This window comes from Colobus angolensis, unplaced genomic scaffold, assembly GCF_000951035.1.
Source record: "Colobus angolensis palliatus isolate OR3802 unplaced genomic scaffold, Cang.pa_1.0 Scaffold186, whole genome shotgun sequence".
Classification (NCBI taxonomy): domain Eukaryota; kingdom Metazoa; phylum Chordata; class Mammalia; order Primates; family Cercopithecidae; genus Colobus; species Colobus angolensis.
Window position 1 is genome coordinate 1,539,697 of NW_012114999.1, and position 17,567 is coordinate 1,557,263.

General features: G+C 37.6%; 1 protein-coding gene across 2 annotated transcripts in view; it reads right to left on the reverse strand.

The window, feature by feature from the left end:
- Positions 1 to 17,567, reverse strand: part of EVI5 (ecotropic viral integration site 5) — a 307,542-nt gene that overhangs the window by 180,921 nt on the left and 109,054 nt on the right. For both annotated transcript variants that reach the window (XM_011939985.1, XM_011939984.1), the window contains exons 4-9: positions 16,426 to 16,650; positions 15,153 to 15,227; positions 10,513 to 10,638; positions 7,952 to 8,095; positions 6,941 to 7,030; positions 6,451 to 6,548 (exon numbers count right to left, since the gene is read on the reverse strand). In XM_011939985.1, the coding sequence (XP_011795375.1) occupies positions 6,451 to 6,548; positions 6,941 to 7,030; positions 7,952 to 8,095; positions 10,513 to 10,638; positions 15,153 to 15,227; positions 16,426 to 16,650 (758 nt within the window). The remainder of the gene's footprint in view (positions 1 to 6,450; positions 6,549 to 6,940; positions 7,031 to 7,951; positions 8,096 to 10,512; positions 10,639 to 15,152; positions 15,228 to 16,425; positions 16,651 to 17,567) is intronic.

The following is a 17,567-nucleotide window of genomic DNA, read 5'->3' on the forward strand; positions in this document are numbered from 1 at the left end:
CGAAGGGTTAATATCCAGAATCTACAAAGAACTCAAACAAATTTACAAGAAAAAAACAACCCCATCAAAAAGTGGGCAAAGGATATGAACAAATACTTCTCAAAAGAAGACATTTATGCAGCCAACAGACGTGAAAAAATGCTTATCATCACTGGTCATCAGAGAATGCAAATCAAAACCACAATGAGATACCATCTCACGCCAGTTAGAATGGCAATCATTAAACTCAGAAAACAACAGATGCTGGAGAGGATGTGAAGAAATAGGGACGCTTTTACACTGTTGGTGGGACCGTAAACTAGTTCGACCATTGTAGAAGACAGTGTGGCGATTCCTCAAGGATCTAGAACTAGAAATACCATTTGACCCAGCTATCCCATTACTGGGTATATACCCAAAGGATTATAAATTATGCTATTATAAAGACACATGCACACGTATGTTTATTGCGGCACTATTCACAATAGCAAAGACTTGGAACCAACCTAAATGTCCATCAATAATAGACTGGATTAAGAAAATGTGGCACATATATACCATGGAATACTATGCAGCCATAATAAAGGATGGGTTCATGTCCTTTGCAGGGACATGGATGAAGCTGGAAACCATGATTCTAAGCAAACTAGGACAAGGACAGAAAAACCAAACACCACATGTTCTCACTCATAGGTGGGAGCTGAACAAAACCTGTACATTGTGCACATGTACCCTAGAACTTAAAGTATAATAATAATAGTAATAAAGAAAACTTCCATTTTCCTTGCTTTGCTCTCTCAGGGAGCAAGTCATTCTGAAACTGCTCTTTTTGTTTGGAGCTGCAGAGATTTTTTATAAACTAAAGTAATGTACCATAGTAAGATCTAGATTGGCTGACAGGTTTTCCTTCCTTCCTTCCTTTAATAAAGTGGGAGAAGGCATGCTGTAAAAGGGAAGGTGTGAAGGAGAATCAAGGCACCTCTACTACAAAAATGTTATCAGACAGATAAACTATAGGAAAGAACATGGATAGAAATTGAAAATCTACTTAACCAAGCTCCGAACATTTTCCTGACACCCAGCGGACTGTGTATGCCAGTTTGAAGACATAGGGGTTAGGTATCTCTAACATATAATTTTAATAATCTGTTATATACTTGCATGTAATAAGCCATTTACTTTTCTGTGCTGCCACCCTCCAACCAACAGGAAGCTTGAGCATTTTTGAGAGGTAGGTCCAATTGTGAGTTTATTATATATTCCAAGACTGATACTTGGTAGAAACGGACAAGACTTATCTTTTAATACTGACAAAAGATTACAACCCAGATTACAAACAACTAGCAACCACTAAGAAGTCAAAGCAGTATGAAGTAGACACCGCAAGAGAAAAGGGAGGAAAAAAAAAAACAGAAGAAAAACATGAGGCCAATAAACGTATGAAAAGATGCTTACTCTTATTAACAATCAGGGAAATGTAAATTAAGTAGAAAATGAGACATTTTATACTGGCCACGATGAGAACTCATACACTGCTAGGTTAGACTATAAATTAGTGTCAGTTTGGCAAAATTTTGTGATGCTGAACACAGCTTACTTTGCAACGTTAAAGCATTCTGAATATAAGCCTGCAAGCCCTTAATAATGCCCCCTGTGATTGATAAAAATTAAGCAGATTGGCAAAAATTAAGAATAACCAAGCACTGATGACAAAGTAGAACAATGAGACCGTTTTTTTAGACAGGGTCTCACTCTGTCACTCAGGCTGGAGTGCAGTGGCACAATCGTGGATCATTGCAGCCAGGACCGCCCAGGCTCCAGTGATCCTCCCACCTTGGCCTCTTCAGTAGCTAGGACCACAGGTGTACTGGCGCCACCACACTCAGCTAATTTTTGTATTTTTTTCTAGAGACAAAGTTTCACCATGTTGCCCAAGCTGGTCTCAAACTCCTAGGCACAAACAATCTGCCTGCCTCAGCCTCCCAAAGTGAAAGGACTACAGGTGTTAACCACCGCACCTGGCCACAATAAGAACTCATACACTGCTGGGTTAGACTATAAACTAGTGTCACTTCGGCAAAATTTTGTGATGTTCAACACAACTTACTTTGCAACCTTAAAACATTCTGAATATAGGCCTGTAAGTCCTTAATAATGCCCCCTGCAAAAGAATAGACTAATTCAAAAGACCACCATTCCCACTAACTCTTTTCTCCGGAATTTGGTATTTAAAGAGAATAATGAAGTTTTTGTTTTGTTTAAGAGAGAGGGTCTTACTCTGTCACCCAGGCTGGAGTGCAGTGCTGTGATCATAGCTCACTGCAGCCTCCAACTCCAAACTCAAGCCATCTTCCCACCTCAGCCTATGGAGAAGCCAGGACTACAGGCACCTGGCTAGCTTTTTTTATTTCTTGCAGAGATGGGGTCTCGCTATGTTGCCCAGGCTGGTCTCAAACTCCCAGGCTCAGGCGATCCTCTTGCCTGGGCCTCCCAAAGTGCTGGTATTGTGGGTGTGAGCCACCATGCCTGGCTGAAATAATGAAGTGTTTATATGTGTTTCCAGTAGAATGAAGTTAGCTGCAGTCAAAGAAGAAAAGGTTATGAAGAAAGCTGACTGATAAAAGTAAGAAGAACGACATTTTAAAAATCATGCTTTTGTTATCCTAAATGAAACAATTTAACACGAAAAGTATCCCCAATGATACTTTTTTTTTGGAGACGGGGTCTCACTCTGTTGCCAAGGCTGAAGTACAGTGACGCAATCACAGCTCACTGCATCCTTCTTGACTTCTCAAGTGATTCTCCCAACTTAGTCTCTTGAGTAGCTGGAACTAAAGGTGCACACCACCACACTTGGCTAATTTTTGGTCTTTTTTTTTTTTTTTCTTTCCTTTAGAGACAGGATTTCACCATGTTGCCCAGGCTGGTCTTGAATTCCTGGCCTTAAGTGATCTGCCTACCTCAGCCTCCCAAAGTACTGGGATTATAGGTGTGAGCCACTGTGCCTAGCCCTCATTAATACTTTTGAGCAGACTGAGCCAAGAGGTGGAAAGTCATAAGGAACTGGATATTCTTACGATGCCAAAGTATCAACTTACAAAATACTTACTGGGTGCCAAGAGGGCCATCACGGCTATTATAATAAAGAAATCTGTCATTACCCTAATCTAGTCATCAATCATGGCATCTCTAATAACAGTGAGACAGACATTATACATCTTTTAAGATGAATAAAGTACATGGTATCACCTATTAAGTACTCTTGCCAGAAATGTTCATGCTTAATTAGATTAATCAGTTTACAGAAAACACAAGAGATACAGAAGAAGTTAAATGAGATGACAAGGAAATAATCAGATGAATCCTTCAGGTTTGATATTCTCCATAAAACTGACTTGGTCTCTTCAACAAGTCAATATATTAAAAAGGAAGATTGGAATAGATGGTGCTGATCTAAAGTTTTAAAAATGTAAGTGAATGGCCGGGCGCGGTGGCTCAAGCCTGTAATCCCAGCACTTTGGGAGGCCGAGACGGGTGGATCACGAAGTCAGGAGATCGAGACCATCCTGGTTAACACGGTGAAACCCCGTCTCTACTAAAAAAAAATACAAAAAACTAGCCGGGCGAGGTGGTGGGCACCTGTAGTCCCAGCTACCCAGGAGGCTGAGGCAGGAGAATGGCGTGAACCTGGGAGGCGGAGCTTGCAGTGAGCTGAGGTCAGGCCACTGCACTCCAGCCCGGGCGACAGAGCGACACTCCGTCTCAAAAAAAAAAAAAAAAAAAAAAAAATGTAAGTGAACAACCGAATACAATGCAATCAATGGCAAAGAAATTTTTGGCACAACTGAGGAAATGTGAACATAGATTGAGTATTAGGCAATATTATGGAATTACTGTTAGGTGGTGAAAGCAATGTGGTAAAGGAGGCAAATTACTTTATGGACATGAATACTGACGTATTAAAGAGTGAAGTGTCACAATTTCTGAACTTTACTTTGAAATACTTCGAAAAAAATAAATGACAAAATATTAACAATATTTACTTTGAAATACTTTGAAAAAAATAAATATGACAAAATATTAACAATTGTTAAATGTAGACAATAAGCAATGGATATTTCTTATTCTATTTTTCTGTATGTCTGAAAATTTTCCCAAGTGAAAAAAAGCAAATAGAATGTGATCTGTAGCTAATGAGTAAAATCTATTGTTTTCTTCACAGCTAAGCTTCATAAAAGGAAAATGAAATGCTATGTTGAGGAAGGTTTTATTTTGTTGCTTCTAAGTCAGAACTAAAAATTATTTTCTTAGATTGAAGAAAATGAAACAACAGAGAGAGAGAGGTTGAAGATAGAGGACAGAAGGAATAGTTAATGGAGTAAGGAGCTGGAAGAGATGGAAACGAGTAACATCATGTATTCTGAATTAGCATCATAAAGGAAAAAATACTGTATTCTAAAAGGAGAAGAAAAAGAACATAGCTAAGTCTATAAGCTGGAAGACAGCAAGTTTAGGAAGTCTGAAAATGATTGCTGTATTAGGAATAAGGTAATCTGGGGAGAGTTAAGTATGGCAAAAAGGGGATGGGAGTTGGGAAGAATGGTAAGGTTTGAAGTAATCACTGTGAGGAATGAGATAATTAATCAAAGCCAATATAAACACACATGGAAGGCCACTGGAAACATAATTTACTGTCAGCAATCTCAGTAACTATGCAACAACAATTGGCTACATGAATACAGGAAACAAAAGGGCAGAGGAGGTACAGTTGTTCATATCAGAAGAAGGCTTTTACACCTCAATCTAGAGATCTTGATAAAGCAGAATGGGGAGAGCATGAATAAGGAAGTGAAAGAACTAGGGAGCCAGAAATCTGATAAGTAAACAGGATTAACTGAAATTTCAGAAATGGATTGTACATATGACAAGATCTATACAAGGAGAATTAGTTACCAAGAAGGTTAAGGAACCTCATTCTCTATCAGACTTCTAAAGTAAAATAAATTCTCTGCCTGGCTAGTGTGAGTTCAATGTTGTTTTACCATGTGACAAAAATTGAGATAATTCATTTTTATCAGTTACAAGGCACAGCAGCTTTTTGGTCTATATGATGTCTCCACATGATGGTAGTTATTTAAAATGTATCAACATGATGGTGGTTATTTAAAACATCACAAGTAACTTATTAATAATAAAAGTTGAAGCTCAAAAATTGGCTCGGCTTGCTTTTGTCAATTAGAGCTAACTTTTTAATTTTTTTTAAAGAGATAAGGTATCACTATGTTACCTAGGCTGATTGTGAACTCCTGAGCTCAAGCAATCCTCCTGCTTCAGCCTCCCGAGTAGCTGGGACTACGTATCATTTGTGCATGGAAAAGCTAACTAATTTTAATAACAAAATTCTCACTCATATTTAAATATACTTTGTGGAGTAGGAATATCCATGGGAGTAGTATGTTGTACATGTTAATGTAATTTCATATTGCAGCAGAAAAGAAACTGCTAACTGCTAGCATACAGTATTGTTATCATTTTAAAGCATTTTATGCCATAGAAAGTACATGACCACAGGTTAAGAATTAAGTACTGGAAGCTAGAGAAATCATGGCTATTATTTTAATTAATACACTTAATCTGTTTCAAAAATAAAACTAATGAGCCAAGACTGTTTATTTTGAACTTTTAGGACACGCATACCAAAAAAAGCTTCATTAGAAAGTAGCACAATACATAAAATTTGACCAGGTGCAGCGGCTAACATCTGCAATCCCCACATTTTAGGAGGCTGAGATGGGAGGATCACTTGAGCCCAAGGGTTTGAGACCAGCCTGGGCAATACAGTGAGACTCTGTCTCTACAAAAAAATTTTTTAAATTAGCCAGACATGGTGGTGTGCACCTGTAGTACACCTGTACTTTAGTAGAGACAGGGTGCTTCCTGTACTTAGGAAGCTGATGTGGGAGGACCACTTGAACCCAGGATTTCAAGGCTACAGTGAGCAGCCATGATCACACCACTGTACTCCAGCCTGGGTGACAGAGCAAAAGCCTGTCTCTAAAATAAATAAATAAATTTTTAAGTTCTCAATCCATACCTCATGTCTATCTTGCTGGTTATGCTAATTTTGAACTTAAGTGACACTCTGGGGTCAAACTAAGAGGAAAAGAATGTCAATGAATGGGACCACACCAGAAAAGTGGTTTCAAAAATAACAGCATCCTCATATATGTATATCCATTCCAGGCTCCTAATTCTAGTCAATATGTAAAAGGAGGAAAGTTTTAAAGGTAGTACATGCTAGTCCCACGCACCACTATTAAAAGCTGTATATTCCAACATTAGCTTTATGTTATAATGAAACCAATACCACCAAAGAAAATAAAACAGTTCTATAACCTAAGGAGGAAAACTGTATCACTAGAATGTTTTGCAACTTTCACTGAATTTCCAACAAAAATATAAAATACTTACTTTTTCATTTTCTTTGAGTTGTATTTGACTTGGTAAGCTGCTTGGATTAGCTTGTCTGGGACACCATCAAACTGATGTGGAATGACCTTTTGAAAGTGCTAAGATACAATAAAAGAAAAACATAAGAATGACTTAAGTGCTGTTAATAGTGAAATCCAAAGACATTCAAGAAATTATGCGCTGGGCATGGTGGCTCATGCTTGTAATCGAAGCACTTTGGGAGGCTAAGGCAGGTGGATCACTTCAGGTCAGGAGTTCAAGACCAGCCTGGCCAACGTGGTGAAATCCTGTTTCTACTAAAAATACAAAACTTAGCTGGGTGTAGTGGTGCACGCTTGTAATTCCAGCTACACAGGAGGCTGAGGTGGGGGAAGGATCACTTGAACCTGGAAGGTGGAGGTTGCAGTGAGCAGAGATCACGCCACTGCACTCCAGCCTGGGCAACAGAGTGAAACTCTGTCTCCAAAAAAAAAAGGAATTATGAACTTACCTGTAACATCCCTTCCATGTCAAGTTGCATCAGTTCTGTCTGATTCATCTGAAGAAGTGCTAATCCTACACGAAACACTATTTCTAAACCCTGAGGAAACAAATTAAATAAATCCAAATTTATCTTACTCTTCCATCAACAAAAACAAGTCATTTGAAATAATACTAAGGTAAGCATTTAGGGATCTAAATTAGAGGCTGGTAAACATTTTCTGTCAAGAGTCAGAAAGCAAATATTTTAGATTTGATGGGCTACACTGTCTGTCACAATTACTCAGCTCTGTCACTACAACCCCAAAGCAGACATACACAACATACAAATAAATGGGCAGGGTTGTGTTCTAGGAAAACTTTATTAAAAACAGGTATGGAAGGACAGATTTGGCACAAAAATCTGTCCATCTGATTGGGACATGAATCACAGTTGGCCAACTGTGATCTGAACTAATTTAGATAGGTAATACAAATTGATTTTCCCAAGATGTAATTAATAGCAACACTGAGTTCACAGACTAGAAAATAAAGGATTACATCTATGTACTACTGACAAAAGGACAACAACCTGCATTGTGTTCATAGAATAGAAGAAACATGCTTATTACTTCTTACTCTTTGGATGACAGATGCATTGCAACAATTTTAAGTGTAAGACAAATATTTTACCTCTCATGAACTTTCACTGTATTAGGAGGTGATAAAGAGGTATGATTAACAGTGTAGGCTCCAAACTGCCTATGTTTGAATCCTTGTTACAAACACCACTTATGTATTGTGTGTCCACAGACAAGCTACTTAACCTTTCTCTAAGTCTCAACTTCCTCATCTATCATCTAACAAATGGAATAAAAACAGTATCTACCTGATAGGGTTATTATAAGGTTTAAATGGGATTATCCATGTAAGCAGTTTTGCATGGGACACATGGCTTTCCTTCATTGCTCTCCTCATTGCCCTGCTCTAACTCAGTGAACCCTTTGCTCAGCTCCTGTTCTTTGTCTGCCCATTAGCTTACCTCAGACATAAAGATATCAAATATCCTTGTTGCAATTGGTAGTGGAAAAGTTGTAAGAAAGATAGTCAGAAACCAGGATGATGCATACATTGAGGTATGAAAACTCTGAGATTGAAAATGTACAAAGAGCTCTGGAAGATGCTCCTAAAGAGAAGAAAGCAGTTAGTTATAACACAGTAAAACTGACTATTTCAAATTAGATCATTATATTTATACTAGATCATCCTATACCAAACACAAAGATTAGATCAAGCATCATATGGAAAACGTAAGACATAGAAATTGAAACATTTGGGACAGTGGCTAGTATCTAGGAAAGAAAGAAGGGGAAAGAATGCGTAGTTGGAATTTTGAGTATAACATTTAATTTATTAATAAAAAGAAACCAATAAAAGTTTTATATTTGTTTAATCCTGTTGGTGGATACAAGAGTGACTGATATTTTCTATACTTTTCTATCAACTATAATATTTCAAAAAGACGTTTAAAAAGAAAAGAAATGCCATGTTAAAATACTTTTAGGCACTATCTACCATTGATCACCTAATTCTTACCTTCCTAAAGAATAGGAAAAATACTCAAAATACAGATGTTTCAGCAAGTCTAGTAATTCAAAACATAAATGAGACTTTTTTTTTTTTGAGACAGGGTCTCACTGTGTCACTCGGGCTTGGGTACAGTGGTGTGATCTTGGCTCACTGCAACCTCTGCCTCCCAAGCTGAAGCAATCCTCTCATCTCAGCCTCCCAGGCAGCTGGGACTACAGGTGCACACCACCATATCCAGCTAATTTTTTTTATTTTTAGTAGAGACAAGGTTTTGCCATGTTGCCCAGGCTGGTCTCAAACTCCTAGGCTCAAGTGATCTGTCCACCTCAGCCTCCTAAAGTGCTGGGATTAGAGGCATGGGCTACTGCATCCAGTCATAAATGACACATTAATTGAAAAATATAACATTAAAAGAGTTTAAGGCTGCTAAAAACAAGCTTACTATTTCAGAAAAGAAATAATTAAGAATAATCTCTAGTCTAGGCACAGCGGCTTATGCCTGTAATCCCAGCACTTTGGGAGGCTTAGATAGGAAGATCACTTGAGCCCAGGAGTTCAACATCAACCTGGACAACATAGTGAAACCCTGTCTCTACAAAAAATTAAAAAATAAAAAATAAAAATAAATAAAAAACTATTCAGTTGCAGTGGTATACACCTGTAGTTTCAACTACATAGAAGGCTGAGGTAGGAGGATGGCTTGAGCCCAGGAGGTCAAGGAGGCAGTGAACCATGATCATGTCATTGTACTTCAGCTTGGGCGACAGAGCTAGACTCTGTCTCAGAAAAAAAAAAAAAAAAATTCATCTTAAGACCTATTCTGGCTTTTTCGTTAAAATATATAGAAACAAAAAGTATGTACTCCATAATGTACAACCATTGTATGTCAATTAAAAAATCAGCTGGGCACGGCAGTGGCTCACGCCTGTAATCCCAGCACTTTGGGAAGCCAAGGTGGGTGGATCACGAGGTCAGGAGATCGAGACTATCCTGGCTAACATGGTGAAACTCCGTCTCTACTAAAAAAATACAAAAAATTAGCCGGGTGTGGTGGTGGGCACCTGCAGTCCCAGCTACTCGAGAAGCTGAGGCAGGAGAATGGTATGAACCCAGGGGGCAGAGCTTGCAGTGAGCCGAGACTGCGCCACTGCACTCCAGCCTGGGCCACAAAGCGAGACTCCATCTCAAAAATAAATAAATGAATAAATAAAACATAAAATGTAAGGACATTTTACATATCCCCTTGCTCCCACCATAATAGAAAAACTTGGAGTTTATAAGGCTGCCAGGAGACAGGAAACTAATAAAAATGGCTCCCATGCCAGCTGATTCATTAACCTGTTTTCTTATATTCTGCTCATTTAATTGAAATTGAAATTTAAATAAGTAAAAATATTTACATTATAGCAAACTTAAATATACAAAATATAAAAATTAAATCCAGAAAGGTAAAATACTTCAAAGATATTTTTCCCTTGATTTTGATTCTGCTCCTATTCTCTCCACCTTCATTCAGTCACTAGATAACTTGAGTCTTAAACTAGCAACGTAAAAAGAAAACATTACAGGAAAAAAAATTACGGGCTAGTAAAAAATAAAAATAAAATAAAAGTAAAAAGGCAGAGGAGAGGACTCAAAGAGACAGAGTCTCAAAGTAAGGGGACTGATGTCAGTGTGATAATATCATAAAGCTCCTGTAAGAGACCTTAGACCATGTAACAATAATAGGATATAATAAGGAAATTCACGTGCTTAGGTAAGGGGTGTATAGTACATTTGGCAGAAATGCTTAAGGATTGAATAAGAAAACTGGAGTCAAGTTCTAGACTGTGATGTACCTAATGTGAAGGGTCAAATCGTACATAAACCAACCAAAAAAAAATCATGTAATTAAAACACTTACACATTCAAGTGCTTTAATGCTTTTAACATTAAATTTGCTCAGTTGGCACTCAGCACAAGATATAAAAAATACAAAGGCAATATGCCTTTTTATCAGCACTGCACTTTTACCTGTATCATACATTCAAACTGGTACATACAAAGGCCCAATTCTGCCATACTTGGTTTAAAAAGTTCACGAAGTCTATAATCTTGCATTAATTTAACAAATACACAGAAAGCTTCTTCTTCTGGCATCTACATTGGAAGGAAAAAAACAACATAGATTAATGTTCTATGATACACAAATAAACCAATGATATTTAAACTAAGTACCCAGCCAATCATAAGCACTGTTTGAGTGGCTGTGTGCTGCAATGCTAAGAGCAATTAGCTAAGAATCAGAAAGTTCTAGTCTCCCATTCCATCACCAAGAACGAGAAGTTAAACAAATCTTACAATCTCTGAAACCAACTGTCTCAACTTGCCTCATTCATTAATTCAACCAACAAATACTGATTTATAGCCAGATACTTTTCTCTTTCTGGGTATACAGCAGTGAACAAAATAAACACCATCTCTATTCTCAAGGAAACTGAACTTTCTAATGGAGGGAGGCAGACAAGACACAGAATAAATCAACTAATATGTATGTCAGATGGTGATAGATGCTACAGAAATAAAATAATGTAGGGTAACAGGGAATGCTGAGGAGACACACGGCTATTGATGTAGATCAGGAAAGGTCCCCTGATATGGTAACAGTTAAGCAGAATCCTGAAGAAAGCAAGGGAGCATTTGAGGAAAGAATAGTTCCAGAAGACCAAAGAGTACAAAAGTCCTAAAATGGAATCACACTTGGCATGCTCAAGAAACAGCAAATAGAGAACTACTAAATTAGAATACTATGAGTGAAGCTTACGTCATGGAGGAGAAATAACAGGGGACCAAAATGCAGAGGGCTGTAGAGGCCATGGTAAGGATTTTGACTTTTACCTTAAGTGAGAGAGAAGGTTTTTTGAGGATTCTGAGCAAAAAGTCATATGACATGGTGTAAGTATTAAAAGGACATGTTAATTATGTTTTCATATTATCTGAAATTGGGGTTTAAAGTTATCAATTTCACATTTTATGTGTAAATCACCAGAAAATCATATCAAATAAGATAATCAATATGAAAGCTCTGTAAAGAGCTACAAAGATATTCAGAATACTTAGGCAAATAACTACCCAAAGTGTTAAGCCATCTTTCTCAAAATAATAAAATTTGCTAATTCTCATTCATTCCCATTATACCGGTGTGTTTCAAAAAAGAACATCCCGAAGGATCTCCAGGCCTTCTTCTTGCTGAAGGCTGCTGCTAATAACAAGACATTTTCCCTGACCTTGACACAGCCACGGACAGGAGCCAAGAGTTACTCTTGGCAAAACCTGCACTTCTTCCTTCCTCTCAACACCCATGGCCACAATTCTACTTTGGAGGTTATCTCTATTAATTATATCAAGCTCCACAGTCCCACTGAATTATGTCAGTCACTACGAGAAGCCCCAAATCCCAGGACTCTCATCCTACATAATTTTACTGCTCCCCTAATCTGAGCCCATTTCCAATCTTTCCTAAATCTTTTCCACAGCATTTTCTGGAACCCATATCCTACCATGAACAGAATAGTCTACCTATATCCTCAATCTCTTTTCCAAATGTTGCTCTCTTTCTTTAGCTGAAATCTGGATCTCCCTTAAGAATATTTCAACACTGGCCGGGCGCGGTGGCTCAAGCCTGCAATCCCAGCACTTTGGGAGGCCGAGACGGGCGGATCACGAGGTCAGGAGATCGAGACCATCCTGGCTAATACGGTGAAACCCCATCTCTACTAAAAAAATACAAAAAACTAGCCGGGCGAGGTGGCGGGCGCCTGTAGTCCCCAGCTACTTGGGAGGCTGAGGCAGGAGAATGGCGTAAACCCGGGAGGCGGAGCTTGCAGTGAGCTGAGATCCAGCCACTGCACTTCAGCCTGGGTGACAGAGCGAGACTCCGTCTCAAAAAAAAAAAAAAAAAAAAAAAAAAGAATATTTCAACACTGAAACCTGGCTCTCTCCTAAGATAGTTGTGTTCTCTTTTCTCTCCCACAGCACTGGAAATGGACAGAGATTACCGAGGTATATGTCGTCAGGCGATTTAATCATTGTACGAACATCATAGAGTGCACCTACACAAACCTACATCATATAGCTTACTATACACCTAGGCTATATGCTATATAGCCTATTGCTCCTAGGCTACAAACCTGTACAGTATGTTACTGTACTGAATACTGTATGCCAACTGTAACATGATGGCACATATTTGTATATCTAAACATAGAAAAAGCAAAGTAAAAATAGGGTATTACAATCTTAGGCGCGCACCATCATACATGCAGTCCACTGTTGACCAAAATGTCATTATGGAGTATGTAATTATAATTTCCCTTTTTGTCTTACAACAATTTCTTGTCTTCTGAACATATCAAAACAAGTTTCATTCCCTCTCCTCTTTGCAATAGCATTAATATGGGAACTAGAGGAGAATTGTTTTAACGGCAACATTTTTAAAAATAAGTTGAGGTAATTTGGCAAAAGAGGAAAAGGGGACAGAAAAAGTATCACTAGGTCCTTCTCAAAAAAATTGAAACTATGGTGACAAAATGAAAAAATGTGACACAGAGTGGCATATACCAAGTTGTTTTACAGTCATTCCTTTCCATTAGAAAGAAATCAAGATGCTTGAGTCCTAGAGCAATGTGCTGCTACATACTTTCTCTGTGACTCTGAGCTGATGAGAATCCATGTCTTTTGCAAAGGTCTAATGCAGACAATATACCTAATTTTATAGGAGTGAGATATACACAAAACATACACATCCAACACTTTTAACCATTTTGATACAATATGTACTAACTTTGCAAATTTTATCAGACTCTCTGAGTTACATTTCTAAACTGAAGTTACGGGACAACAATATACCATAAGGTGTGAGCATAAACTTCAGAAACAAAAAGAGGAGCTTTTCTACCTTATGGCCCTGGGCCATAAGTGACTACTGTTGTGTTAATATATTGCTGCCACTGACAACAGCTAAGTAGATCAATCACCAAAATATTATTTATTACTCCAATGGTGGTAATAATACTTATTGAAGTTAGTATTTCTACCACCACTGCTTGCCCTGTCTTGAAGGAAACTGTGATTCCTAGAGGATTCACAGGATCCACAGGATTCCTAGAGAGCCAGGTCAGCTGTTCAGAGATCCAGACCTCAAGCAGAGAAAAACTGCTCTTTAGATGCCTAAGAGAAATAACTACTAAAAGGTTATTGTAGAGCTAACAGGAAAATAAAAGGACCAGAACAGCAGCAAAAATCACTAGACTGATAATAAGGATGTCTGAGTTCAATAATGAAGGATCTACCAGTACTAAACAATCATAAAGTAGGAAAATCATAATTTCAATTAGCAATAATTGTGCCTCGGATAAACCTCATTGGCTAAGATACTGCCACTGCGCAAAGCTGGAAAATCATAATTTTGTTAAACAACTATACCTTAACATTAACAAATCTAGTTTTGCATTGTATTATTTATAACCTAATTCCACTTAGAAATCAATAACCACTGGGAGCACTTCTTATGTGTTCTTACATATGCTATAACACAGAGTAAAAATTATTTTTATTATAAACCAGTGTCTCTGACATCAGGTTTATTCTACTCAGAAAAGAGGGGTGTGTGTACTCCTGACAGCAACAGAGCTTTAAAACTCAAAGCAGTTGGGAAACTGAAGCAAAGCATCAGGAAACAGTTTGTGATTCCTGCTTTGTTTTTATCTACCAGGATGCGTGATCTTGGGTAAATCACTGAACTTTCACTGCCTATCTCCTATGGGCCAAACACCATGCTAGGCTTTTCTACATACATTACCTCAAATAACCCTCACAAATAATCTGAAAGTAGATAGTATTATCTTATTAAGGCTCAGAGAGAGGTTAAATAATCTAGCCTAAATTCATACAGCATGTGCAGAACTGAATTGCAAAACCACCCTATATGACTCAAACCAAGTATCTCCATGATTCCTTTTCAGGACTAAAATCTGAGACTAAATAAAGAGTAACATGGACTTAACATTTAAACAAAGTTGAAGAGATAATACTATATGCCATTTCCCTTCAAAGCTATGATTATCCTACCCCGAATTCTGAAAACATCCCACCCAAACCCACTACACAATTACTCAATAACAAAGTTATATCCTTAGGGGGTGAAAGTGGCTGAGTACCACTATTTTAGAGCATACAGTGAGGTATGCATAACAAGCTTTTAGCTCCATGATAAATTAAATTCACTATAAATCTCTAAAGATATTGTATAATATAAACAAGATTTTCTTACCAACACTTTAATTATTCCCTCCTTGATTAGAAAAAGATTACTCTTCATTAAATGTTAACAAATAAGATTTTAAACTACTATAGATACAAGCTTTAGTAGAATATTATAGTAAAAATGTATACATCATTAAGTTGAAATTTCATTTGGTGGTAAGGTATTATTGCATGTTATTTTAACACGTTTAATCTTTTAAAGTGCAAACTAAATATTTGTATTCAAATTATGCCTAGGAAAAAATACCCATATCCACTTATATTTAATAAAAACAAAGATGCTTTTTAAACTCTCCAATCCAACTTTAACAAAGAATTTCATTGGACATTTAGTATTTATATTAACTTACCTGCATAAGCAACAATCCAACTATAAAAGCACTTCCTTGACAGTAACCAACCTCACGATCTACTAAAGAATAAGCCTAAAAAGTACAAAAAAGTTGTTCAAAATACATGGTAAGTTATAACTTCCTTCTCCAAAAAACCTAAAATTGGCAAGACAGGCAGATTAAAAGACCATTTATTTTTGAGAAAAGCTCTCGCTTGCTTGTTATAGATGTTACCCTATACATATTTAAAAAGCAAATGTTTTATTACATGAAATTTTTATTTTGACAATTTCCCAATCCAAACTTGGTAGCTCCTAAAGCCATAACATAACATAACATAACATAACATACCATACCATACCATACCATACCATACCATACCATACCATACCATACAGGAATTTGTAACAGGGCTTAAACATCAAGTAAAATTGAGCCAGGCATGGTGGCTCATGCCTGTAATCCTAACACTTTGGGAGGCGGAGGCAGGTGGATCACCTGAGGTCAGGAGTTCGAGACCAGCCTGCCAACATAGTGAAACCCTATCTCTACTAAAAGTAAAACTTAGCTGGGTGTAGTGGCGGGCGCATGTAATCCCAGCTACTAGGGAGGCTGAGGCAAGAGAATCACTTGAACCTGGGAGGCGGAGGTTGCAGTAAGCTGAGATCACACCACTGTACTCCAGCCTGGGCAACAAGAGTGAAATTCCATTTCAAAAAAAAAAAATCAAGTAAAATTTATATTGATGTAGATAAAACTAGATTAGGTTTAAGGCAAAGGATTGGCAAAATTGAAATGATTTAACAAGAAATCAGTATTTCACAGAGGTAGCTGAAATAAAAAGTAACTGTGGGAAGGGAAATGGTAATATTGAAGAAAAAATGTCAAAGGTACACCTTTCAAGGGCTAAGTGCTCTTAACAATGCTGGTCATAGCAAGCAGAAAAATTTGCTAACTGTAGGAATGCAGAGATGATAGGAGAAACCCACATCCCAGGTTTTGAACTTCACAGATGGTGAATTATCCATTTTTATGAGGATCCCTCTATGGTATGTGATTGACTAAGCTATTCCATTTCCATCAACTAATGCTGAATAATGTAGTAAATGTTCTAACAAGTTCTCTACACTAGACAGTAATGTAGCATCAGAATTAAGGCAAAAATAATGCTAAAACCAATTTCATTGCCAAAGCAACTGATTATTGTGGTGGGAGGTCATGCCTTGTCGTGAAAAATGTATAATTTCAACCTTCCAGGAATTCATTTCAAAAATGAATAAATAAAACTTACCTTCATTACATTAAATAAAACCTCCTGTCCAAGGCTATCTTTTTCCTTAAAAAAGTTGTGTTCAGGATAAGTTCTAGCAATGTCCCTTCGGATCAATTTTTCACAAGGCGAGGTCATTTTCAGGAGTTCTGAATACTGGTCCTTAATTGGCATACTTTGTGCACTGCATAAAAGTTGCCAAACTATTGCTCTAAAGTGATGGGGTATCCCTTTACGAACAAGTTCCTAAAAATAAAATAAAATTATAAAAATGAATTATTTAAGTCTCCTATCTTGCAAGCCAAGGAAGACTTATTAGGGGGTTGGAATGAAGCAGAAGACTTAATTAAATTTTTAACTCACAAAGCTAGCTTTACAAGAAGACTAGGGAACCCTGTAAGTCAAGGATAAGATTGGGCCCTGGGTGTATCCTGTTCTGGTCAGGGGATTAATAATGGTCACTTCACCTCAGTGTGTGGCCTCTTAAGGTAATGGACTTGAAACCTGCAGAGCTATGAATGACAGTACAGTACCCATCATTCAAAGGGCTGTTGAAGGCAAAAAAAAAAAAAAGTAAAATACTGTTATCAAGAATGCAGTATGTCACAGCTTCATTTCTGAATCGATAAAATGAGAGAATTTAACTTCTAAAACAATTTTCGGGCCAGGTGCGGTAGCTCACAACACTTGGGGAGGCCAAGGCAGGAAGACTGCTTGAGGCCAGGAGTTTGAGACCAGCCTGGGCAACAAAGCAAGATCTTATCTCTACAAAAAAGTGAAAATAAAAAATTATACAGGTGTGGTGACACACACCAGTAGTCATAGCTACTCAGGAGCCTGAGGCAGGAGAACAGCTTGAGCCCAGAAATTCGAGGTTATAGTGAGCTATGATTGCACCACTGCACTCCAGCCTGAGTAACAGAGTCTCTATAAAATAATAATAAGTAAATAAAATAATTTTCAGTTATATATTTCTACATTATCAGGACCTCTGTAACAACTGATGTCTACAAATTAAAACTTCCAGGGGTACAAGTAAGTGAAAACAAATAAAGCGGACGTCTTTAATACATAGCTTGGAAGTTGTATTTGGGGGGGACGGTTTCTAACCCTCTATTATGTCTGACGCACTTTAGAATAAGAACTTCAACAAAGAACATGAA